The following is a 26,797-nucleotide window of genomic DNA, read 5'->3' on the forward strand; positions in this document are numbered from 1 at the left end:
CAAGATCTCTCAAACTGACATGCAAAAGACTAGGGTAGAAGTTTCAAGCGAGGTAGAATCCTTGAAATCTCATTAAAGGCCTCAAATTGGAAGAATTTTATTTTCCAGGAGTAGTATGGAATCCTTATGACGGAAAGTGAAAGGGCTGAGGCTGAAATTATGGGAGTAACTTTCTAGACCCTGCAACCATTCTCCATCACTTAAAATCGACAACCTGGAATCAATAATCATTCTTAGAATTTTGAGGACCTTAAAATGATCTAAGTAGAACTCATTAAACCAAAAATTTTTATCTCCTTGTTTTGCTTAGATTTAGAATTTAGATTTCTGAAAGCAGAAAAAGAAAGCTAATATAAGGGCTCAGTACATATCTTAGAAGCTAAGTTCTTTTATACTTAGTAATAATCAAAAAATTTAAAACTTTCTTCAGATTTTTCTTTTTAAAAAATTAAGGTCATGAAATAATTTTTACCTACTCATTTTGGATTATTTCTGAAAGAGAGAAGGCTCAGAGTTATTATCAGTTCATATTCTTCAAGCATATGGAGTTCCTGTTTAGGGCTACTTTCACTGTGAATAGTCAGCCGTACTGATGGAAGACAGACAGACACCTGGTAAGAGAAGACAATAAACCCTCAGGCTGAAAAGGCTTTATGATAATTTGAAGTTTTACAATAACTGTAGTACCCAAGATCCATGCTACATAACAATATTTCATTCTTCTTTTCCATAAATAATAAGTCATCATGATAATAAAACTACGTGGTCTCTCCATGTTATAACACAAGTTACACTGTACTTCTCACCTTGTATAAATAAATATCAGAAAGAGTATGGAAGTAAAGTCTTGAAGCAGAGGTAATGAAAAGAAGAGTGGGGGGAACAAATGGGAAGGAAGCAGGCGAGATAATTGAGTCAGCTTGTCTTGAAGTGGCACTCTAAATATTTTATTTCCACCAGTTATAGTATCCACATTTTCTAAGATCAGTATATTTTGCTTTCCTTATCATCACTGGGCTCTGCAATATAATTTTACATCATATATTATTAACATTTTTGACTATAAGAAATTCTTGAAACTCCATGTGATCAAAGTATAAAATTTGCTAACAACCCATATTATATGTCTCCATACAGATTTGTCTTATGTATTTTATGCTGCAGGGCTAGAAATCTGTTACAACAAATCCTAACACTGTCATGTCTCAGTGTAGTTTTCCTTAGAAAATAAGAAACCAACATTCTTGTAAACATTACACCATGAGATGTAAGATTTGATGGATAATTCCTAAATATCATCTCAATATACACAAAAGGTTTTCCTACACGTGTGTTCATTTTACATATCAAGAAACTCATGAAGACAACATTTTGAAAGGCAACATTTGTTAAAAGGCCACCGCAGCTGACTTTGTGTTGCTGGAGTCAATACTGCAGCCACCGTCAATTTCCTGGGTGTCTTGAGGTTAGAAGTTGATTCCACCAAGGCAAACATCAAGCAATTCGACTTTGTCTAGATGAACAGCCAGACTTCTTAACCAATTCTCTCAAATGGACTGTTCGGGTCAGGTTACTTCACTTTCAGGTCAATCAAGGCATCAGAGACCTCCTCATTGACCTGGGCAGAAATACTTGCTGGTGTGACATTGAGATGAATGTCATACTGCTGGTCCAGGCCAAGGTAGCAGTCGCTCATGAGATACAGTGTGTAGATATACCTAAGTATAAAAACAGAATGAAGTGTAAAACAACAGTCATATTTAATTCTTTCAGAACTTGGGTGGTGAGACCCTGCTTACCTTCCAGGTAGTTCCGGAGTATAAAAAGAAATGGAAACAACGTGATGGTTTCGAACATATCCCACTCTTTTCAAAGCAATAAGTTCTCTCTTATCCACTTCTCCTAATATCAAAAACCATCCTTCATCTTTCAATTTGGGAAATCGGGGGGTAACTGCATGGCTGTCTTGCTTTCCCTATAAACCAGAAAAAAAAAGAGATAAGACATTAATAATGTTTAGACTTTCTATGCCCTTCGGTTGTGGTTAAAAGGCTAGGTTGTTTTCCTTGAAGGCCATAAATCTACGCAGTTCAGTGTTATCTATCTGGGATGTTTTAAATTTTATTGTTTGGTGTTTTTGATATGCTATCACCTGCCACTTTTCAGGATTCTCAAAGCACATTATAGACACTACTTTGTGGCTATAATCACCAGCATATTTGGCTCAGTTAGAATAGAAAGCCCTGAATCTTAATATCAAATTAGTAAATTCTCCCATCATTCTTATAAATGATATTAGTACCCTATTTGAAGATGGACGAATTGAGATATAATCATGTTAAACAAATCTTCCAAAGTCTTATTCACAAGAAACTGATACCTAGGGGAAAAAAGACAATCAAGACTAGACCTTGGACCTCAAGATAGTAAGCACTATATCATATAAATACCTTCCCTCAACCCAAGAATCAAACTCACATAAAAAAGCATATATTCTAATATGGCAATATTAAAAAATCCTTTCTTTGAGGAATGGGAAATTGTAAGCCAAGTGATTTGTAAAATGCATCAATCACCACAATCCAAGATCAGATATCGCCATAATGGCAGCACTTGAAGTCTTTACTTTAGATCGATTTTACCAAATACAAGATTTTAGTGATTCTTTAAGACACTGGCATTATGGCATAAAATGTACTGATAATGACATGCTTTCAATCAGACATCATTAAATATTCTAGAGGGAGATGTTGCACTTAAGACATTTTAAAAGAGAAGTCTGAGAGCAATGCATTTTTACAGCATTTAGAAACAAAACTGAGGGTTTTTCTAGCATGATTAAGGCATGATTAAATTTTTAAGTAGTAATACTAAGGTAGAAAAATTGTAGTTTTCCCCCATGATTTTATCTGTATGATTACTACCATATTTTTTTGTAAGTTGGGATACATTAGGTCTTCTAAAAATGCTCATATTAGAGCCCCTACACTGCCAGAGGCCAATCGGTTTGAACTTACACTGACTGATTTTTAGCATTAGAAATTAAGTGAGATGGGACCCGAAAGCACAGCACTAAAAAGATGTAACAACAGAAAGCTACTTGCCATTCTGTGTTTGAAACAGAGTGGACCGTACTCACGAACAACCACTTCATTCCTGAGGGCTTATTTTAGATTTGGCACTGGGTGAAACAGAAGACAAATCCTTTCTTATTTCAATTATGGTACTAAAAACCAATCTGCCTACATGCTGTATGCTAATATTCTTAGAGGCCCCAATATTTAATATTTGTGTCATAGGTAACAGAAAAAAGCACAGTAATTGGAAATGAACACACTTTAAATTTTTGACCTGTATGAGCATTGACAACGCTCTCTCACAGGTATTATGGTGAAGGAAACAAGCAGATGTGGCATCTGAGGCGCAGAAAAGCTTAGTGTTTTACTCAAAGTCACAGAGCTAAGTGGTAAAACTTTGCTCCCATGCAGCCAAATGCGGTCCCTCCATATCAGAGTGCCCCAGGGCAGTGCTTCCCAAACCTTCAAGTCCTTAAAAATCATTTGGGGTGCTGGGTAAAGGTACAGATTTTGAGACCTCTCCCCCTGAGATTCTGATGCAGTCACTCTGATAAGTACGGCCAGGGAATCTGCACTCCAAAAGGCATTGCAGGGAATTCTGCCGGACTGAGTACATAGACCATATGAGAGCAGTACGTCACGCAATGTATTATGTAAGGTGGATATTCTGGGGTTGAAAAATGGCACATGGGGAGAAATGATTGATTTCAGAAGACTGACTCTTGCCGCTTAAGGCCAGTTGAGAAAGCAGGATTCATGAATGACACGGACACATTAGTAATATAAAAGATATGTGTGTGTGGTGGCGCATGCCGGTGTCTGGTGTGAAGCATTTGAGAATGGAAACCAAACACTATACCTTGTGGAACCCAAAGTGGACTCTCTGCAAGCTGACTTGAAGCACATACTCTTGATCAGCATGCAATTTGATCCACCTGTTGTCATTTCGTTTGTCTGAAGTCAGAGTTGTGATAGAGAGTTCACCATGTCCTTCCACTGAGTCATCCCACCAGCCTTTAACACTTAGGCCAACATCTATCACCGGCAAGTGGGATAAGAAATTCCACGCCTGAATAAAAAAAGAGGAAAAGATAAAAAAGGGATGGTTAATGTGAAATGCACTGATCAAGTAAGAAATAGTGTGCTTTGAAAAAAATCAACCTTTTTTTTTTTAAATGAAATTTATTGTCAAATTGGTTTCCATACGACACCCAGTGCTCATCCCAACAGGTGCCCTTAATGCTCACCACCCACTTTCCCCTCCCTCCCACCCCCCATCAACCCTCAGTTTATTCTCAGTTCTTAAGAGTCTCTTATGATTTGGCTCCCTCCCTCTCTAACTTTTTTTTTTTCCTTCCCCTCCCCCATGGTCTTCTGTTTTGACATTAATTCTAGATTCAGTGCAGTTGTGAGAATTAACACAGAGAGATCCTGTGCACCAATTTGCCAGTTTCCTCCAATGGTAGCATTTTTCAAAACTAAAGTACAATATTAATACAGGATATTGACATGATATAATCCACAGCTCTTGTTCAGATTTCCCAGTTTTTCTTGAACTCATTTGTATGTGTGTCAAACTAGTGTGCTTTTGCTCTTTGTAGTTTAAAGTCTTTATTATTATTTTTTAACGTTTATTTATTTGAGAGAGAGAAAGAGAGAGAGAGAACAAGCAGGGGTGTGGGGTAGAGAGAGAGAATTCCAAGTAGGCACCCTGGTGTCAGTGCAGAGCCTGATGCGGGGCTCTATCTCATGAAACATGAGACCATGACCTGAGCCGAAATCAAGAGTTGGACACTTAACCAACTGAGCCACCCAGGTGCCCCTAAAGTCTTTTTAAAGGCAACTAAAAAACTATTAATCATTAGCTATACTGTGACTCCTTCACTGTAAATCCCTCCTAGATATTGAGTGGCTATGGTCTATACTAAACAATAAGTCTAAAAATGCTTGTTTTTAAACTTGTTCGTTTTAGAGAAGCATCGGATCTAATATTTACATGACTTCTAAGGCAGAGAGCATTACTTGGGGATATAAAGGCAACCTGGAAAAAAAAAAAAACGTTGTGATGCAATTGTTGATGTCACTCAGCATCATTCATTGACTATTGTACAAAAATTTTTTTGTCCATATTCCAAATTTATTCTGAAAGGAAAACATTCCTATGTGTCTGTATATCATAAAGAATCCTGTAAGTCTAGGGTCCTTCTGGAAATAACTATGTATTTTTGGCATTATATTGAGAATACCAATTAAAATGATGCATTTTATTTTTTTTTTCAACGTTTTTTTTTTTTTTTTTATTTTATTTTTTATTTTTTTATTTTTGGGACAGAGAGAGACAGAGCATGAACGGGGGAGGGGCAGAGAGAGAGGGAGACACAGAATCGGAAACAGGCTCCAGGCTCCGAGCCATCAGCCCAGAGCCCGACGCGGGGCTCGAACCCACAGACCGCGAGATCGTGACCTGGCTGAAGTCGGACGCTTTAACCGACTGCGCCACCCAGGCGCCCCTAAAATGATGCATTTTAAAGGGATAGAAAATATCTTACTGATTTCATTCTTGCTCTTTAAATGGAAAGATATTTTGAGAAATCAGTATGCATATATCAAGTGACATCCTTATTGAATGAATGAATGAATTCCTAAGTCTACAGAAAGGATGTAACAAAATAAACTTAATGTTATCATGTTACTTATTGTCATATTTTTCTAATATTTATAACTATGTGGCAATATCACTATCAGTCAAGAAACTTCTCAATATATTGGTTGTTTTAATCAGTTACTAATCAGTTACCTTTTAAGTTAGTTTTTAAGAGTACTTTAATTTTGGTTTTTCTTTTATTTCTTAAATATATACCATAGATTTCCTTATAGGCTTTGATTTTCTGTTTGCTAGGACTTTTAGTGCTGCCGAGTACACCTAATTGAAATGAAGTAGCCCTCATGAATCAAACTACCCCTTAGGAATTCAAAAAATGTAAATCCAATGCAAATTTTCAATCCAAATACAATCCTATAACTTGTCTTGTGAATCTGAAATGATGTCTGGAATAGATCTTGAAATAGTCAAGGTACAGAATGGTCTACACTGTGCTTCATTCAAGGTAACAGATGGCCCTATCCCCTCCTAGAGCCAACAGTCATTGAGTATAGAAGCTATACCACTTGATGTTCTAAGACTGGCCAGAGTGGAAAAGTGATCAAGGGGACACTTAATACACAATTTCTGTAAAGCATTTAACTTTGTGAGACAACACAAACAACAATTACTACAGGAAGCAAGACTTCATGTTTCTTTACTCGTACTATTAAATTAGTTACCAAGAGGTGTTTCCGGTTATTAGCAACTCATTGGGATTTTACTTTATAAAGCCCCCAAAAGTCAAATCTGGTTTTCATATATATGTAATCTTTCAGTAGCGCTTAAATATTTTTTTTTTCATCGTTGGTGTGTACACACATACTTGTTGGGTGTGTGTATGTATACACACACATATATACAAAAAACCATAAGCTATTTTTAAAGAAATTGCTAAGACATTTCAATACCAGCCAAACATATTTATCTGAGGATTAATCTTCATCTATTGAATCAGGCAAGAGCATTGCCATGCATACAATTATTTAATTAGCAGCCAAATCCTCTGCCAGTCAGCAGCCGTTCCAGGCATACTGATGGGGTAGAAGATGCAAATCTCACAGTCGTACTGCTTTTTCTCATTACTACTGCAATTAGCACTTAAATTGATGCTTTAAACATACTAATTTCTGGAATAATTCAGGATTTGTATGTTACCTGGGATCGCCTCACTGCAGAGCCGACACCAGATTGCTCTGCAAATTGAAGCACTTTTGAGCCAAATAACCATCATCATATCAGACTGAGCCAATTTGCATTTGGTTTTAAAGATAACAGAATGGCAATTTATGCAAATAAATTAAGTAAGTTTACTTCTGAGTTCTCCCTGAACTAATTATAACAATGTTCTAATTTTTCATCACATCTAAAATTTGGCTTGAAATCAATGTATGTTAGGTTAGAAATCTGTTGTTGCTAACAGAAGCCTTGTTTTGATTTCAATATATTGTTTTTATTCATAATTTTGATGGTAATTTAGTTAGAAAGGTAGGCACTTATTATGAAAATTTAAGTTGTTTTTTGTGCCAATTTTGAGTTCAACAGAAATTGAACAATCAGACTTCACTGCCTGTTATACTTTTTCTAAGTCTTGCTCAAAACTAAGTTCCAATGGAAAAAAAGAATGACATGGTTTAGAAGTTTCTTTATCTTAATACTTACATTTGCAAGTCAGTATGCTAATTATGTTATAAATCCTGAATGTTTGACATGTTTAGGCTAAAACTGCTTAAGACTTAAAAGTCTATATATGCCAAATACTTCTGGCATCATTCATTCATATTTTTGGCCATTCCAAAGACTAGGTTTAGAGAGATGACCTATGTTGTCTTTTACAACACACATTTAGCTCTCTAAGTTATGTGGTACACAAAAAAGGGGTTTCTTAGAGAAATACTTTAGAACCTAGGAACAATAAGCAATTAAAATAAAGGGGGAGGGCATAAAAAAGTAACTGAGGGAATTGCATGAAAATCTACTCAACTGAAATTTATACCCAAGTGGGTAATATAGCCTAGTGACGGACAAGCTACTGTAGTCCTTTCTAAACTGGTTTAATACATTAATCAGTATTAATACATTAATACATTAATACTTTAATACAGAATCAACTTTGAATAATGCCAATGCTACTACTAATTATTGTCACTGTAACTATTTTTAATATTATTGAGCTCTATTCTATATTAGAAACTACATAACTACATTTTGTTTTTTAAATTTTTATTTTTGTTTTAGAGAGAGAGTGTGCACATGTGCTTGCGCATGTGTGAGCGGGGGAGGGGCAGAGGGAGGAGGAGAGAAAATCTCAGGCAGGCTCCATGCTCAGTGTGGAGCCCAGTGTGGGACTCAATCCCACAACCCTCTCAGATCGTGACCTGAGCTGAAATCAAGAGTTGGACATTCAACTGACTGAGCCATCCAGGCGCCCCATGGAACTACATAAAGCAATTTATATAATAACATCCTGCTTAATTTTCACAAAACTTCATGAGACAGGCATGATGTTTTCATGTTCATAATCATGGCATATGGTAGACAGAATTTAAACCCAGATGAATCAGACTCCAAAACCAATGCTTTGGTTAGAAAACTCTAGGTACAATTTCCCAGACAGAATAAGGAAGATTTGAAACACAGAAACAATGATCTTACCTGCTTCATTTTTACAGCTGTTAGCTCATTTTCCATCATCGAGCTGAATACATGGTCCTTCCCTCCACAGGCATGGACCAATTCAGGAAGGCACTCGATGAAGCCATGGCACCCAGTACGTCCGCCTTTGGTGCCTGTGCTCCATTTCCTGAAAAATAATATCAACACTAACTAATTCTTTCCTAGAATAAATGAGAATTCCTGACAATGATGGTTTACCTGATGACAACAGTTTTTTAAAATTAAGATTACTATACAACTTTTTAAAGGCTATTATCATTATGTTTCAAAATCAGCCAGCATTCTCTAAGATATCAATCCAAGGCAGTCTGGCTATTATGACATAAGATGTGTAAATCAAATGTGAGCTCAGTAACTACTTAGGGTTTACAGGTAGGGGGTGAATTTCTATAGGAAGGCACTAATGTATACCAGTGCTTCCTGTGGATAAAGCACTGAATTGGAGCCCTGATATTTTTTTTAAAGGATGCGGGCAAATGTCTCTAATATAATTACTTGAATAAAGTTTTCATCTTAAGTTTTTGGGAACCTACAATGAAAAGTACATTTGGGAATCTTTGAGATTTATGGCACAGAAACACAGTCCACCTAAATCTTACTATCTTGTTTATACAACAAGAAGAAAAATATGATTAAAATTATATTAATAGAGCTTTTTCAGGATGACAGCAAAGAGCTGGATGAAATCTCCTAGACCCCAAGCAGCTTTCCATAACAGCCCTGCGTGCTGTGTCACAGTAGTACTCTTATGTACCTACTTTACTGTTGAAACCCAACTCCTGTAACGCTTAGTACTGTCTTGGAAGGGTTCCTGAAACTGAGCTGCAGACATGAGGTATCTGCTTTTCTCCTCATGCCACCTGCTGCTGGTATGGCTCACTCTCTGAATATGCCTTTTAGTTTCCAGGACATCCCATGCTGGGGACTCAAGCACCATGGAAATAATTGCCTTGGCACCCAGTACACTTGAGGCCAACTGAGGGACTTTCCCTGGAGACCCCCATGTGTGTGTGAGGTTCTGGTTGGCCTCTGTGTCTAGATGCCTCAAATGAGTGCACGCCATAGTCTAGCTGACAGGCAGCAAGTACATGATGGCAGCCTACAGCCAGACTGCTTTCTTCTGTTTTTCGGTCTACATGACCGTAAACCAACATTTTAGCTGCAAAGTATTTCTCAACTGATGTGAAATGCTAGTGTGAAAGAAACACTTTTATTTAAATACTGCCAATCTTGCTTACAAGAGGTACTGTTCTTTTTTTTTTTTTTTGCTAGAATTTTTGCAGCTATGTACACAGGACCTACAGGTTAAATAGTTGGATGATAATATAAACTCTTAAATATAGGTTATATCTTGAGCTGCTAGTATATACAACTACCCAGTTTTGGACATTTTGCGGATGTACGATTTACCTTTGACAATGGATTTCCAGATCCCTCAAATCTATTCTGCAATTAGAGAAATTGGTAATTCATTTTGGTTTTGATTACACAGCACTTTCATAACATCTTTTAAAATAAAGGCTGATATTGTAAAGGAATAAATGCAGTTAAAATGGAAATGTAGGTAATGCTGTAAATAGAAAACAATGTAATAGAAGGTTAAAATGAATTGTGATTCAGCTTGTGGTAGATGACCAAATCCCAACTGAGAACCTTATATCACTAGCTCATGTCTCCCTCTGGGAGACAGGCATTTTCACTGTAAAGAACCAATATCTTCGGCATAACATAAAATTTAAGCGATCACACATGTAAAGAAAATATTATTTTTGAAATAAAAAAAACCAGTCACATTGAAAATTAAAACAATTACCTGAAAATGTGAAGATGGTGGTGTTCTATGTTTGGTACTGAAAGAAGAGAAGAGTCTTTTAACCACCGACCCTGGATCACCATCTGAACCAGATTGGTGATATTCAGGGCAGTCACCAGCCAGCCCTGGTTTGCAGCCACATCCAACATTGCCTGAACAGGGGGAAAAATGCACATATTACAAGAATACCATGGCCCCTGCCCTCTCCATTGGGGATCTAATGTTAACCTTAACAAAAGGCAAACGAACATAAAATGAGCATGATACCTCTAAATTACTATTAACCAAAATAGAAACCAGAAAGTAAACCACAGTTGGATTGGTAGGAACAACCCCCAAACTCTCATAGCACTTGTACACCACTTCCTGTAAAGTGCCAAATATTTAGCTGTTTGTAGGGTAGCACATAGAGCCAGGAAATACTGGTACCCAGCAATAAAACAGAGAAAAACTCAATCTACTTTAAGAACAAATACCTATATAATTCACTGCATCAAGAGCACTGGAAGCTGGATTTAAAGAGTGAATCTCTGGAAGTCTTTTCCAAAGTTAGTATCAGTAATAGTAAGGCAATAGTTTTTTTGCCAGAAATTTATTTTCTCCAAAAAGTGGACTAAAGACAGAGCCTCGGTTTTCAATGAAAATAATATACTACACACTTACAAATAGGGCTACTGCCAGTGGTACAAGTGGAAGGATGAGAAACTATTCATATTAGCCTATACATTTAATCTACTGTTTTATGGACAAACAAACGGCTGCATTTGCTTAAGGCAAAACTAAACAGTGAAATCTTATTTAAACAAAGGAGAAGTTTACACAGGCAAAGCTATTTCAATTAAATTAGATTCTGGAGAATGCTGACTTAAAGACACATAAGTTAATATCATGATCTGAGGCAGCTACTTTATACAGTTTTAGGAGCGTACTCTCTTGTTTTTGGGAAATGAAGACATAAGCTAAGAGAAATGAGATGTGGTAAATGCTTAAAATGATAGTTTCATGGTAAAGAGCTCACCAACAATAAAATATTTATGAAAATGTTGTAAAAACCTATTAGAATATTTTTGGAGATAATTTTTTAAGGTTTATTTATTTTGAGAGAGAGAGAGAGAGAGAGAGAGAAAGAAAGAGAGAGAGAGAGAGAGAGAGAGAGAGAGAGAGAGAGAGAGAATATATATCCCAAGCAGGCTCTGTGCAGAGCCTGACGTGTGGCTTGATCTAATGAATAGTGAGATCATGATCTGAGTAGAAATCAAGAGTTGGATGCCTAACTGACTGAGCCACTCAGGCACTCCTGGAAATAATTTTTAAGGCATATTATGCTACTAAAACTAATTTGCCATATTACTTAATACTACCGAGGCAGACACATTTTTCTTCTAAGTTTTGAATTTCCTATTCTGTGTTTTCTAGTTTAAGAAAGAGTACAATAGTTTAAAAACTATTTAAAATAGTTTAAAAAACATCTGGCTAAACCAGTCTGCTGTCTTTTTAAACACATTACAAGGAAATGGGTCAACATTTCTGGATATCATGGTTACTATTATGAAATAGTCAAACGGGGTTTTAGCACCCATGAGTCCTCTATATATGAAAAAGCCTCATACTAATGTAATACATACATTTATATGTATGTATATGTGTATATCAATGTGTATACTTGTATGAATGTACATGTTTATCAATCTAGGGAAAATTGGCTTCCATTCTTCCTGTTTCTCTGCACAGTTGATTAAAATACTCTGTTTTTCTTTGAAGCGTATGAGACAAAAAGATCATGAGGAACACTGTACTCAGACCAAAGGGGGAAAAAAAAAACCCAGCATTAGTTCACAAGTCACAACTCTTGAGTTATGTAAGGGAATAGAAAAGAAAAAAGAAACGAATAATTATACCTAATGCAGATCATGATGGTGTTAGAAGTTGTAATGTGGGTAACTATGGCGATTTTACATTATAACTTGACTGGAAATAAATTCCAGACCAAAAGCTCACATTCATGAAGAGCTCGATGGATGGACCATATGTTTTTAACTTTGAAGTTTTCATGATGAAGTTGAAAGATTTCATAAAATTTATGAGCATTCCCCACAATTTTTCATTGTATGATCCAGATGTGAAAATGTAAAAAATCATGCAAAGTGATTGCTTACATGAAGTAAATGAAAAGCCATGTCATGAATTGAAAACTATTATTTCTCTTGTTTTAATTTAGAGAAAAGGCAGGTAGGGAGATCAAGAATCTGGGATAAAAAAAGGTTTTGCAACCACCCAAATGTGCTGAGCCAAGTGTTGCTCTCTGCTCAATCACTCTCGAGTTGGGCCTGTTTTCTCTGCACCCCTCACCCCCCACCTCTACCACTGCCTTAGTGTAGGCCTTCATCACCTCTTACCTGGAATATTAATAACTACCCCTTTATTCTCATCTCATCTAATTTTTCTTCAATCCATGTTTTATATGGTTACCAAAGTAAATTATCAGAGATGACACTGATTGTGTCATTTGTCTGCTTACATTTCTTTGATGGCTTCTCATGGTGTAGAGGACAATGCTAGCTAGCACTTCTCTGCATGATAGTTCTGGTCTGTGATCTAGCCCGTCCTGGCTTATCATTCTGGCCCCTTTCTGTACTCCTAAAATAGCAATACTAAACTACTGCTATTTTCCCACTTTTGTCCTTGCTCTTAATGTTCTCTTTCTGCAAATCCTGCTCTACCTGTTTACTCGGGAAATTCTGATTCATCCTTCAAGTTTAGCTCAAATGCTACTTCTTTTTTTAATGTCTATTTTTTTTTTTTTGAGAGAGAGAGAGGGAGAGAGAGAGAGAGAGAGAGAGAGAGAGAGAAAGCACAGAGAGGGAGGCACAGAGAGAGAGGGAGACACAGAATCTGCAGCAGGCTCCAGGCTCCAAGCAGTGAGCACTGAGCCCGCCGACGACGCGGGGCTCAAATGCACAAACTGTGAGGTCATGACCTGAGCCAAAGTCGGACGCTTAACCGACTGAGCCTCCCAGGTGCCCCTCAAATGCTACTTCTTACTGTGAAGTCTCCCTGATTCTTCCAGATGGATTGTAGGTATTTCTTTTTCTATGCATCTGCTGCTCTGGACACATGCCACCATTACCCTATTGTGATTCTTTGTTTACATATCTGCCCTTTAAACTATAGATTTCTTGGCAGCAAGAATTTAGAAATATTCTGTTAACTCTAGCCCAGTGCACTCAAGAGTATTTTGTGTGTGTGTGGAAGAATATTGGTAAAAAACCCAATTACAATGATTATAACAACTTCTGCCTAAATTATTGCAAACTTGCTGAAGGCAGTGCAGTGTAGGAAAAATATTACAAGCTTCGGTGTCAGATAGACATAGATTTGAATCCTAATTTTGTTCCAATTTCAAGGTGTTATTACATGTCCTTATAGGGGAACTATATAGGTACAATGAGGTAATGTACTAAGTAAGGTATCTAATATACTGCCTGGAACACAGATCTCAACAAACAGGGGCCTATTTCTAAAGTTTTTCCATGATAAAATGAAAAGAACACTCTAAAATAGTCCATTTTTTCTAACAAGGATTTCCTTTGGGCCTTTTGGCGTGAATTTCTGCATCGAGAAGTATAGGGCCTTGAGGCCCAGAGCATGCAAGGTCAGGAGCAGATGCATGGAATGGGCAAAACAGTTCATCAGGGGAGGTGCCAATTATGAGATAGTCAGGGAACAAGGCTAATGACAGTCCCTGAGGCTCCGGCCAAACTGGTGGACGTGGGCTTGGTTCTCAGTTTGAGTGGGCAAGCCCTGGTTACTGTTCAGAGGTATACCCCTAAAGAAGCTAAGGCCAGGGGATGGTCCAGGTAAATGGACTTGAGGGTCCTAGTAACTTGTAGTGATGTATCTCCACATGACTGAGCCTACGATGGATTCCCTGTGTCTCATGGTCCTTTGTAGCAGTCCTCCTGACAGATAAAACCTAGTAGGTATGCTCCTTCCCAGAGTGGGACTGAATTTGGTAACAGCTGGAGATCACGGCTCAGTTCCCCAACTCATCTCAAAGTCCCTTACAGAGATCTAATACCAAACAACAAAGGTGGTTTTAGTACATTGAGGAGATATAACTCTGTGGATATTTTTTACCAGCTTAGCATTAATATTAGGCAAATACTTAATCCCCCTTTATCTCTCATCCACTTTCTACTTGGCATGTTACCTACTACAGGGCAAAACTAGGATAATTCTAAGTGTAGGGGAAAATGGATGGGGGTTGACTCTGTGTATGAGACTTTCTCCTACTAAGTTGGAATGAACTTCAATTGATTGTTGATCGAGAACTCTTTGTCATTTCCAGCTGTGACAAAATGGAAATATAATTTCTAGTACTGTATTCATTTATAAAATTATACTACTATTAAAATCTTGTCATAATTAATAGAAATAGTGGAGCTGTCATTTATTCATAGGAGACCAGGGGTTTTAACCGAGGTGCCACTATGGAGCCAGGTGAAAAGTCCAGGTAAAAACTAAAGAACTTCTGCAGTATGTGGCTTTATGCCAAGGTAAACCACCACCACCACAAACTACAAAAATCAATCCCACCCCTCACTCCCATAAACAATGGCAAGTTTAGAAAATGGACACTCTCTGGAAGGAAATTTTTTAGACTCTTGGAGTCCTGGAGCCAAAGGCATGGTTTATGACTTGAATACAACTCATGTCCTGAACATTTATTTTGAATCAATTTCAAGAATTCCCTAAGCATATATCAGACTTGGTCTTAGCATTTAAATTCAACCACATTTTCACAGTGGTGTTACTACTTCTGCAAAGGACAGATTTGTCCAAATCTAGAGATATTTTTCATACCTTCTGCTATCATAGATTATATTTAACAATGCAAGCTTGACAACATGTCTCTCCGTATTATATCAAATAAAATTTCATTCAATCATTAAAAGTCCTAAACAGTGAATTATATTATTCAAGTCAACCTGCATAGACTGTATGCGTATATGGTGTCGGGAAAATACTTGCATAATAGTGCGGAGATTATAAAACACTTTCGTAAATAGCTCACCTTTGATTGTTAATGATACCAAGTGTGAGGGAGGGATTAGTAATCATTCTCCTTTCACAGAGAAACTGAAGCTCATGAGTTCAGTGACTATGCAATCACACCACTCAAAAGTGAAATTAAGACTTGATCTTGGTTTGCCAATCAATTACCTGGGTGCATTACACTATATTTTATTACCTTTGAATGATTTACATTTACCTTGGCTTTTTTTTTTTTTAATTTTATTTTAAGTAGGCTTCACACCCAGCCTGAGACTTGAACTCATGACCCTGAGATTAAGAGTCTCATGCTCTACCGACTGTGCCAGCCAGGTGCCCCTGCCCTGTATTATTTCAAGAAGAATTTAAAGTGGTTTACATGTGTCCTTTTCCCCCCTACATAATGGAAAAATAGAAACTCCAGAAAAATTAGGAGTTTGATCAATTATTGTCTCTGAACGAATTTTATCAACACAATTTTTGAAAAAGTAATTTTCGAATACATTTGAATCCATAATTTGGTTATAAGTACATCTTAATATTTGACATACACGTATTATGTATCATTTGGAATCCAACTGAATTCTGGATTTAAATGGTTCAAGGGTAACATAGGAACTTTGAGTACTGTGACCGAATTAAGTCAACTTCATTGCAAGAAAATAGAATCACTGAACGCTAAAGAAAAGCTATCATTCAATATACATCAAATGATATTAACAGGTGGATAATAAGATGCAGCTCTAAGGTCCATTATTTAACATTTTCTAAATTTAGTTTGAAAAGTCTGTGAATTAGTGCTCACTGTCATCAATTAGTGCTCATTACAGCATCACTGTCTGTGGCTGTAGAGAGTACATGTGGAGAGGACAGATGATGCCCCAGCTCTTCTACCCACAGTCCCCTTAGCATTCTGACTCGTACCCTCTCTTCTTCCTCCCTTTATCCTTTACTCTCTTTAAGGAACTTTTTCTCTTTTCCTCACATCTCCTGCTAGTCACGCTTGGGTATCTAGTTGCAGTGTACAGATTGCAACAACCACGTGAAAATAACATCATGACAAAGGCTGAAATGGTTCGATAATGTTGCTATTTCTGTTCAAATTAGAGGACATAAAGATAATATATTGACAGAACTTAAGAGAAAGGTTTAGTCTAGAATGGGAGAAAAAGATTTTCATTAATTTACAGAAGTTACTATTTATGGAATGTCATGTGAATGCAAAATACTATGGAAAGATCATAAAAAATAAGTAAATAAAAGTCTGTGAAACTCACAGCCAAGAGGAACCTAAGGAGATATGACAACTAAATGTAATGTGGTACCTTTAATGGGGCCCTAGCAAAGAAAAAGGACATTAAGTACACTAAAGAATTCTAAGTATGACTTTAGTTAATAATAACGTATCAATATGGGTTCATTAATTGTGACAAATGTACCTTATTAATGTCAGATGTTACTAACAGAGGAAAACTGGGTGTGGGATATATAGGAACTCTCTGTACTCTCTTTGCAACTTTTCAATAAATCTAACACTGTTCTAAAATATAAAGTATTAAAAAAAAAAGACTATGGAAATTCATCCTAAGCAGCTTGTTAGAACATTAGTTGTTACACATCTGCTAGAAAATGCACTATTTAGTTCAAGAGCTCCCAGAAGTTTTACAATGATGGGAAAAACTGAAAGAAAAAAAAAAAAGCTTTTCTTGACAGAAAGGCATACTCTTTTAAAGGTTGAGGTCAGCTGCAAGTAATGATACAATATTTTGTCAATAATTAAAATGCTATAAGTACATTTATAAGAATCCTTTTCAATAGCAACAGTTGTTCACTGGAACTTTCTCCTGAACTTTTCCCCCCAGAAGGTTAGCATTCAGGAAGCTCAGCTGCTGTCTAACAAACTTAATTAATCAAAAAGTCATTTCCGAGCTGTAACTATGAGTAAAAGCGCTTCAAGTGTGCTAGCAAGCCTACAAGTTAATCAAAATGCTAATGCAGTACAAATTAAAGTTGTGATTAACATTTCACAGTAGCTGCTTAAGTGAGTTGATCACACAAATGGGTTAAGCATTACTCATTTCCTATAGCCCCAACCGGGAAAAGGATTGTTATGTGGGTATGAGGACAGGAGCTGGGGGTAGAAGGATCCTTCATAATAGCATCACATCATCAATAAACCGTCACCAAATTGTCATACAAAAGCTTACAGGTAGAGTCACCCAGGGGGAAATAGCCTTCCAAATTATATTATAGTGCTTGAAGGGAGATTGCCTGTAAATCCACAAGAATAAGTAAAGGTGTTTAACACCTCAAAATCCACACATTTGTGTTAGTTTTGGAAATGCTACATGCATTTAGCTCTGTGTTGCTTCTGGGGAAGGAAATGGTACCTTGTTTAAATGTTGTTTCCTGTGTTCTACTGAGGAATTAAAATGTAGCTCTCATACATGAAGAAATAACCACTAACTGGATGATGATTCTATTTTTTTTACTACATTTTTATTTTAATTCCAGTATAGTTAACATACAAGGTTTATATTAGTTTCAGATGTGAAACAGAGTGAGTCAACTGGATGATGATTTTGCACCATAGTATGGATCTTTGCATTTGGAAGATTAATCCTTCAGGATTAAATTCATTTAGCATTATTTGCTTTTAAATACTCATCCATTAAGAAAATTTCATCAGGCTTCCATGGCAAGATATGAGCTCCTGGCAGTCTTGCCAGGAAAGCAGCCTGAATTAGACTTCCCTGTTTCCATGAATTTGATAAGGTCACACTAATGTTTATAATAAACAGACTACATTTGTTGGTAGACAATTCAGATTTGGCAGATAATCTCAAAAACATTGTGAGAATCCACACATAATAAATCTCCCTTTTCAATCCTCTCCTAATAAATAACTTGAAAGGAAAAAGAGAAATATTTATTCATTCCATTCATCATAATATATTGAAATACACTACATGCCAAGAACTATATCCAAGTTACCTTAACTGTCAGTGATATTATAAATAGTTATTGATAAGGTTCCAGCCTACCTTGGATGATGCAAAATCCTCCAAATGTACGCTCATAGTATTAATATTCCTTAAAATATCCATAAAACAGATATATTTAAAACTCAGTAGTGTAATTTTCATTTTAGGATCCTTTAAAAATTTGAGTTGCAGCAATTAACTAATTATTTACTTTTTTTTTAACTCTTCAGATTATAGATCTCTAAATATGTATAATCCAATTTTGGAAGTCTAAAAATTATTTATTTATAATCCACCCATCTTTTTCTTAAAATGATTTGAAGAAGCTTTCTGAAGTCTATTGTGCTGTACTACCCACTTAAAGATAATCTTTTCATTTCGTCTAATTGTAAGCATTTAAAAGTGTGAAAGGATTCTAAGAATATACAGAAGGTTTTATCTATCAATTACTATATCAAAACATTTCTTACAAGTATTGGATTAGCGATTTGACCAAGTACTTCTTTTGTTAAGCTTAGCAATACCTGGCCTATTTCTACTGCTAACTGTATTTGACTCTACAATTCTAAAACTTGTTCTCTTAATTGACACTGACATTCTTCAATACATTGACAACCCACTAAGCATGTGCTTAGTGCACCCATAGGTAAATACTCCTCAAAGGTTACGTTAGTCTTGCTTCATGGCAGTTCTATCTCCTGGCGTCATACAATATTTTCATGCTTTTTAATCTACACAAATGGAAATCATTTGTTAATGGAAATATAGAGCCAGCTATAGTCATAGTATTTCTCAGTTAAAAAATTAAATCACTCATATGTGGAATTTAAGAAACAAAACAGATGAACATAGAGGAAGGGAAGGAAAAATAAGATAAAAACAGGGAGGCAAATCATAAGAGACTCTTAAATACAGAGAACAAGCTGAGGGTTGTTGGAGGAGAGGTGGGTGGGGGGATGGGCTAAATGGGTAATGGGCATTAAGGGGGGCACTTGTTGGGATGAGCACCAAGTGTTGTATGTAAGGGATAAATCACTGGTTCTACCCTGAAACCAATACTATACTGTATGTTAACTAACTTGAATTTAAATAGATAATGTACTCTAAAAAAAATAAAGTCAATGAAAAATATTCATATCATTGTATCATCTTTTGTTTCCCTTATCCTATTCTTTCCTGTTTTCAGACTTGAATATGTACATACATACATATCTTAAACTTATCAATTAAAATCTTTTAAAAAATAGACTGAAAATTCAATGTGTTTTCAGAATAGCTGTGGGTTATAAAGAAGATAAAGTTGATATGAGATGTAATATACTTTAAGTTTATTGGAAATGGTTTATAGAGAGATAAAGACGTCAAATTATTGTTTGAAGTTTGGGTTAAAGAACAATTTCACCAATAAACTTTCAGGGATTTGTTTTTGCAAACTGAAGAAGGTTTTCTGAAAGGAGAAAAGTATATACGTCTATTCAATTCATAGATTTCCTCCCCTTTATTTATGGCTAGCACCATTCATGACAATTGATAAAGCCTATTAAAGCATGTTAGATGGTAACTAGACTACAGTGGTGATCATTTTGCAATGTATACACATGTCAAATAACTGTGCTGTACACCTGAAACTAACATAATATTGCATGTCAGTTATCCCACAATTAAGGAAAGAATTCTCCCTGCTTTGATACTAATAAGACCCAAAAGAACAAAAAGCATGTTAACATTAATTTGTGTGGCAGATGAGCTACATATTACTTTCTGTGTGCAAGAGAAGAAAGGCTGGAAACAGTAGTTCAAAAAGACCTGGGCATTAAGGAAAATAATGTGAAATCACAGCTCTTTTATTAAAATTAGATGCAGGGGCACTGGGGTGACTCAGCTGGTTAAGTGTCCAACCCTTGATTTAGGCTCAGGTCATGATCTCACGGTTCGTGAGATCAAGTCCCGCATAGGGCTCTGCGCTGACGGCATGGAGCCTGTCTGCCTCTATCTCTACCTCTCTCTCTCTCAAAATAAATAAATAAACAAATATTTAAAAAAGGTCAGATGCAACAATTTACACCTTACCTGCCAGAGCATACCTTTTAGGTACTGAATCCCTAGATTATTGCCAAAGCAGGCCCTCTTGTTTACCTTTGCCTAACTCCATGAGGGCAACAAAACATGAATTCGATCTATATAAACATGTGCCTTGCTTGGTATGCAGAATACAGAACTTTCCACTCTTCCTCGATAGTAAAGGGGAGATGTCTGCTATTTGGGGGGAATTGGTAGTTCTGTATCTTGAGGCAAGGAATCTCTGAGATTGCTTATTGCTACTAGAAGTTTGAAGCTTTTCAAAAAGAATCCATGTGATGGACAAAGTCTGCCTTTAGGGGAGCTCCATTAGTTGTTAGTTGTGATTAACCAGTGTAAGAAGCCAAGAACCTAACCTAAGCAGCACTGAAGAATGCAAGAGAAACATAAGATATGTGTATATGTGTTTTAATAGTACACTTATGCATAGCTTGTTCTAGTATGCATAAAACATGTATATTTAAAATATATGCATACTAATATATGTACTTTTTGTCCATATGTATACATATGTAGATGTAATACATTGTATTTTATATATATATACACATATATATACATATATATATGTGTATATATATATATATATATACACACACACACACACACATACATATATATACATACATATATATGTATTTATTTATTTATTTTACTGGGTTATTTTGTAATTATGATGGCATTTTTCCTTCCCTTGATGGTTATATCAGCAATCTGTCTTTCCTCCATTGTTTCCAATTTTTGTGGTTTTCAGAGAGAATGTGGGGAAGTAAATGGTTAATTCACTGGTCTATCTAGAATGATATAAAAAACTTGAGAAAGAGCATAAGCAGTTGATATAAAAAAGGCAAACAGCATATCTACTGGAAACTGTGGAGTGATGTAATATAATACAGCAATTACAAATATCAACCATATTAACAACTTGCTCTTAGAACTGGTTAAAGGAAATATAGACCACTGAAAGGGAACTAAGTAAATAAAAGAAGGTGATTTTAGTATAAAGGGAACAATTAATTAAAAATATTATTCATGATCTAGTGGAAATTCTTAGTTTAAAAACAGTAGAAATTGCTGTGAAATTCTCATATTTTAAAAGAAATTCTGACTAGATCATGAGTACAATTTTACATCCATCCTTACAGGACAAAGGGAAATGGTGAGATATACCTTTATTGCAAATAACCAAACTATGCTAAAAACTTTTTTTTTTTGGATGTGATTTTGAGAAAATTACTTAGTTTTCATGTGTAAAATGAGGATAACTGTACTACTTCATTGGACTGTTGCGACAAATCCAATGTGAAGCAAGTAGAATAGAGCCTAGGACAAAGAAAAGTTATCACTTCATTGTTAAAGATGGTCTGCCTATGGGCCATCATTATACACTGGATTTTTTGGTGTGGGATGCAGGGATAGTGTGCAATTCTCCAAATAATTCTGGTAGAATTTGGTATTTACATACATTAATTGCCATTTAAATATGGAAGCAAATGTCTCCATATACCTTTCTAATCAATCTACAGTCGTGTGTGTGTGTGTGTGTGTTCTTTCGTAACAGAATCTTACAGTCTTTAAAGGCACTGGTGTTAAAGTCCTTTAAAATAAATATTAAAACACACAGAGATTTTGGTCTCTTAAATTTAGCCTGCAGCAGCCTTAGCTGACAGGTCAATCTGTCGTCTACCACATCTTTTTTTTTTTTTTTTTTAATATGAAATTTATTGTCAAATTGGTTTTCATACAACACCCAGTGCTCATCCCAACAGGTGCCCTCCTCAATTCCCCTCACCCACCCTCCCCTCCCTCCCACCACCAACATCTTAAACGTTCCAAATAACCCAGCAAAGTGACAGCACAGTCACACTTTGAAACACATAGTCCTCTGGTTCTCAGCTCACTGAGTTGGCTCCTCTAGCCCGGGTTTCCCTTTTTCCATGAAACACCTGAAAATATTCAATTCCTAGGAAGTTTTGTTATAAATACCATCCAGGAGGTAGTGGGAGTGACTAAGATATAAACCTGTACTCTTATGCTATTTGGCTCAGTATTGTATTTAGTTTTCATTTAAGTGAAGATGACTTTAAATATTTTATTTTTAAGTAAAATTGAAGATGACTTTAATGTAAAGACTTATAGCACTTTTTAGAAAAGATCAGAGATATTTGATCAGGATTTAAAGTCCTGGAATTTCCACTGGTTTCAGCATGGACTGCCTTGACAAATCACCTGTAACATAGTTATTTAACTTCTATGAACGTCAATTTCTTTGTGTCTTGATAAAAACCAAACCAAACCAAACAAAACAGGACAAAAACCCACACAACAGCAGAGAGCTAATCAAGACATCAGCAGTTCTGGCTTTGCTGTCAAGTTTGGAAAATTTAGGCAAGTCAGTTTAATTTTTGATACTTCTTATTTGTAATATTTTCACAAAAGCTGAAAACATAAAGTTTTCCTTTGGTGTGCCCAGCACAGAAAGCATGTCATATCACTTACTGCATTTTAAATATATATTACAAGTACCATGATCAAGAAGAGAATTTCAAAGGTGAATAGTAGGAACAATCAATTCTGTAATTACTCAATTTACAAATTAGAACATTTTAAGAAGATTTTAAAAAGTGAGGTATGCACAGTAATTTTTACTTTTATTTTTATTCAGTGGGATAGAATGGAAATACTAGTAACAGTAACATATTAAAAGGAGCCATTACAAAAACACCGCCAAAGCAAAAGAATGGAACAAATGACCTTGATACATACTTTAAAATGGGTATAAGAAGGAAAGGCAGGCTGTATGGTACATTCTGACTTCAAGCAGGGAAATACAACTACATAACTATGTTTTTGTCAAGACTACAGAGTTTTCACAATCTAAATGATGGCTCATATAAAAGGTATGTTTCTATAGGGGCACCCAGGTGGCTCAGTTGGTCAAGCATTTTACTATTGATTTCAGCTCAGATCATGAGTTTGAGCCTGCTTGGATTCTCTCTCTCCCCCCTCTGCTCCTCCCCTCCTTGTGTGTGCACGCTCTCTCTCTCAAAATAAAGAAATAAACTTAAAAAAAAATATTTAGGGGCACCTGGGTAGTTCAGTCAGGTAAGCATTTGACTTTGGCTCAGTCACAATCTTACGGTTCACTGGTTTGAGCCCCACCTCAGGCTTGTGGTGGTGCACTGACAGTGCAGAGGCTGCTTGGGATTCTCACTCTCCCTCTCTGCCCCTCCCCCACTTGCACACCATCTCTCTCTCAAAATGAATAAACTTTAAAAAATATTAACTTTGGAGTTAAATGACTATGATAAAGCAAGGAAATAAAAGAGCTACTATGAATAAGGGGACTAAAATAAACCTACTTCCTTGAGTCCTTAAATTGTTTAATTTATAAACATTAACTAATGCTCTATTCTTGTGAGGTGTTATTCTTATTCAAAAACGAGGGGTTAAGTGACTTGCCTAACACCTTATACTAAAACCAGAGCAGAGCTGGATTTATGGTAAGAGCTGGTGGCATTGAGTCCCACGCATAGACCACAAGGTCATGCTGATGTCCCATGGGGGCAGGAGTATAATTTTCAATCAGCCAGCAGGGCTGCAGCTTGGAAAACTGTGTGAACCAATGCTTTCTAAGGCCAACAATATCCACGTAATCAAATGAGAAAAATAGGGTACAATAATAAAACTGTCAATCAGCCACCACATAAAATTTTACCAACTCTTGATTTTCACCCCCAAATTTCCATTGGCAACTGTAATATTCTTTCCTTTTCCTGACTTGTTTACTTCTATCACAATCTTACAAGAAATTGCAGGAATCAGAGGATTTAGGATGGCTGGTTGCCATCTCTTTACAACAAAGATTTTTTTTACCATGTGGCTTCTGATTAGCCAACTCAACATTCAAGATGATCATAACTAATACTTGTAATTTTTAATAAAGAAAATTCCACCACAATGTCTGGCTATAAGGGACTCATTAAATAAAGTATGACCTTCATATGAAGGAATATAGTGCAGTCATTAGAAATTATGTTGGGTGGGGCGCCTGGGTGGCTTGGTTGGTTGGGCGTCCGACTTCGGCTCAGGTCATGATCTCACGGTCCGTGAGTTCGAGCCCTGCGTCGGGCTCTGTGCTAACAGCTCAGAGCCTGGAGCCTGTTTCAGATTCTGTGTCTCCCTCTCTCTCTGTCCCTCCCCTGTGCATGCTCTGTCTCTGTCTCAAAAATAAATAAACGTTAAGAAAAAATTAAAAAAAAAGAAATTATGTTGGGAAAAATATTTAGTGTTAAAAATATTTAATGTTATAAATTATTAAGTTAAGATAGTTTATAAAATAACATGATAAAATATGCAAAAGAAAAAAGTGAGAGGGGTACAAAGAAAAAGAGCTTCTGAGCTTCCAGGGACAAAAAAGAACAATACACAACTATTGCACCCTAGCTAGTAAATTTGATTTTTGTAGGAAAAAGGGTTAGTAATCCTAAAATGACATTAGGAATATGGGAGAATTGAGGAAATAGTAAATATGTTTTGATTAATGAGAACCAGGTTTCTCGCAGGGGGATGAAGGAGTTTAAAAAGAAGAGTAAAATGAGAAAAAACTGAGGGTTGATGGGGAGTGGGAGGGAGGAGAGGGTGGGTGATGGGCATTGAGGAGGGCACCTGTTGGGAGGAACACTGGGTGTTGTATGGAAACCAATTTGACAATATATTTCATATAAAAAAAGAGTAAAATGAACCTTTTGGTATTAGATTGGAATTGTAGGTATTAGAATGAACTCATGGGTTTATAAATACAAATATTTTCACATACATATATACATATACACAGAGATAAGCAGATATACAAATGGATATACGTCTGAGTATGCATACTCGTATCTCCTAGCTTTGCCCAAAGAGAGGGCCTAGAGGCAAAATACCCAGGTGGTGATGGAGTCAGCAAAGATCCAGATTTTAGTCTCTAAATTATTCTCTAATAAAAAGAACCAGGCTCTTTGGAAAATTCGCTAATTCCAAGGCTGAGACAGGGAAAGTAGAAGAGGGAAGGCTGCAAGTGATGTTAAAAACATAATGTGGGCATGTCAGAGAGATACCAGAGCCAAGTGTGAGATGCCCAGTGGTTGTTGCTGAGACGTGTCTGTGTAGCAAAATAAATAATGAAAGCAATGGATTTTACCCAACAGAATAAAACAAACGCTCATGAGTTTATACTTATATAAATAAACAGATGGATAAAATAAATAAATAAGTGGAGAAGAAAAAGTTCTTCATTCCAGCAGAATTCTGGGAAAAATGGAAACAGAAAATCAGAATAGTAATAATTGCTTCAGGCAAAATTCACCAATAGATGCTAAAAATAATGTAGGAAAGTACGATAGGAAATTGGATATTGCATAATCTCAAATCTCAAAATATCTGCCCACAAAATACCTACTAATTATAAAAAAAAAAAAGAAGTAACTATCGTGGAGAAGCCTGGCAGATACCACCTCAATTGTACAAGTTAATTTCACTGGTAATGAGAACATCAATGTCATAAGCCTCCTGATATGATATAGTGAGGGTGCAAGACATCACTTTTGTGGTATTCTTGCTAAATACATACACAAATAAAAATAAACACACACACATCTCCCTCCCCCTCTCTCTCTCTCTCTCTCTCTCTCTCTCTATATATATATATATATATATATATATATATATACATATATATATATATACATATATATATGTATATGTATACACACACACACACATATATTCTTCAAAGATGGCCAATATCATGAAATTCAAGGGGACTGAGGAGACATGATTATGAAATGCAATGTGGGTTTCTTCAACAAAGCAGGAAAGAATGTCCAATGGGAAAAAGACAGTATCTTCAACCAATGGTGCTAGGAAAAATGGAGGGCAATATGCAAAGGAATGAAACTGGACCACTTTCTTAAACCATACACAAAAATAAATTCAAAGTGAATTAAAGACCTAAATATGAGACGTGAAACCATAAAAGTCCTAGAGGAGAGCACAGGCAGTAACTTCTCTGACATTGGCCATAGTAATTTTTTCTACATTGGTTCCCCAAGGCAAGAAAAACAAAAGCAAAAAGATACTATTGGGACCAAATCAAAATAAAAAGCTTCTGCACAGTGAAGGAAACAATCAATCAAACTGAAAGGCAATCTATGGAATGGGAGAAGATATTTGCAAATGACATATCTGATAAAGGACTAGTATCCAAAATATATGAAGAACTTATGCAAATCAATACCGTCAAAAGAACTAATCCAATTAGAAATGGGCAGAAGACATGAACAGACATTTTTCCAAAGAAAACATAGAGATGGCCAACAAACACATGAAAAGATGCTCATCATCACTTATCATTAGGGAAGTGCAAATTAAAACTACAATGTGTTATCGCCTTACACCTGTTAGAATGGCTAAAAGCAATAACACAAGAAAC

The 26,797-nt window shown here is 36.1% G+C and overlaps 1 protein-coding gene across 1 annotated transcript in view; it reads right to left on the reverse strand.

Annotated features, from left to right (window-relative positions):
- Positions 1-71: 71 nt before the first annotated feature.
- The window catches only part of ASCC3 (activating signal cointegrator 1 complex subunit 3), a 353,465-nt gene continuing 326,739 nt past the window's right edge, over positions 72-26,797 (reverse strand). Inside the window, exons 38-42 of the mRNA XM_042986876.1 lie at positions 10,208-10,359; positions 8,374-8,521; positions 3,937-4,146; positions 1,800-1,975; positions 72-1,718 (exon numbers count right to left, since the gene is read on the reverse strand). Of these exons, the coding sequence (XP_042842810.1) occupies positions 1,571-1,718; positions 1,800-1,975; positions 3,937-4,146; positions 8,374-8,521; positions 10,208-10,359 (834 nt within the window). The 3' untranslated portion in view covers positions 72-1,570. The remainder of the gene's footprint in view (positions 1,719-1,799; positions 1,976-3,936; positions 4,147-8,373; positions 8,522-10,207; positions 10,360-26,797) is intronic.

Source organism: Panthera tigris, chromosome B2 (genome assembly GCF_018350195.1).
Source record: "Panthera tigris isolate Pti1 chromosome B2, P.tigris_Pti1_mat1.1, whole genome shotgun sequence".
Classification (NCBI taxonomy): Eukaryota; Metazoa; Chordata; class Mammalia; order Carnivora; family Felidae; genus Panthera; species Panthera tigris.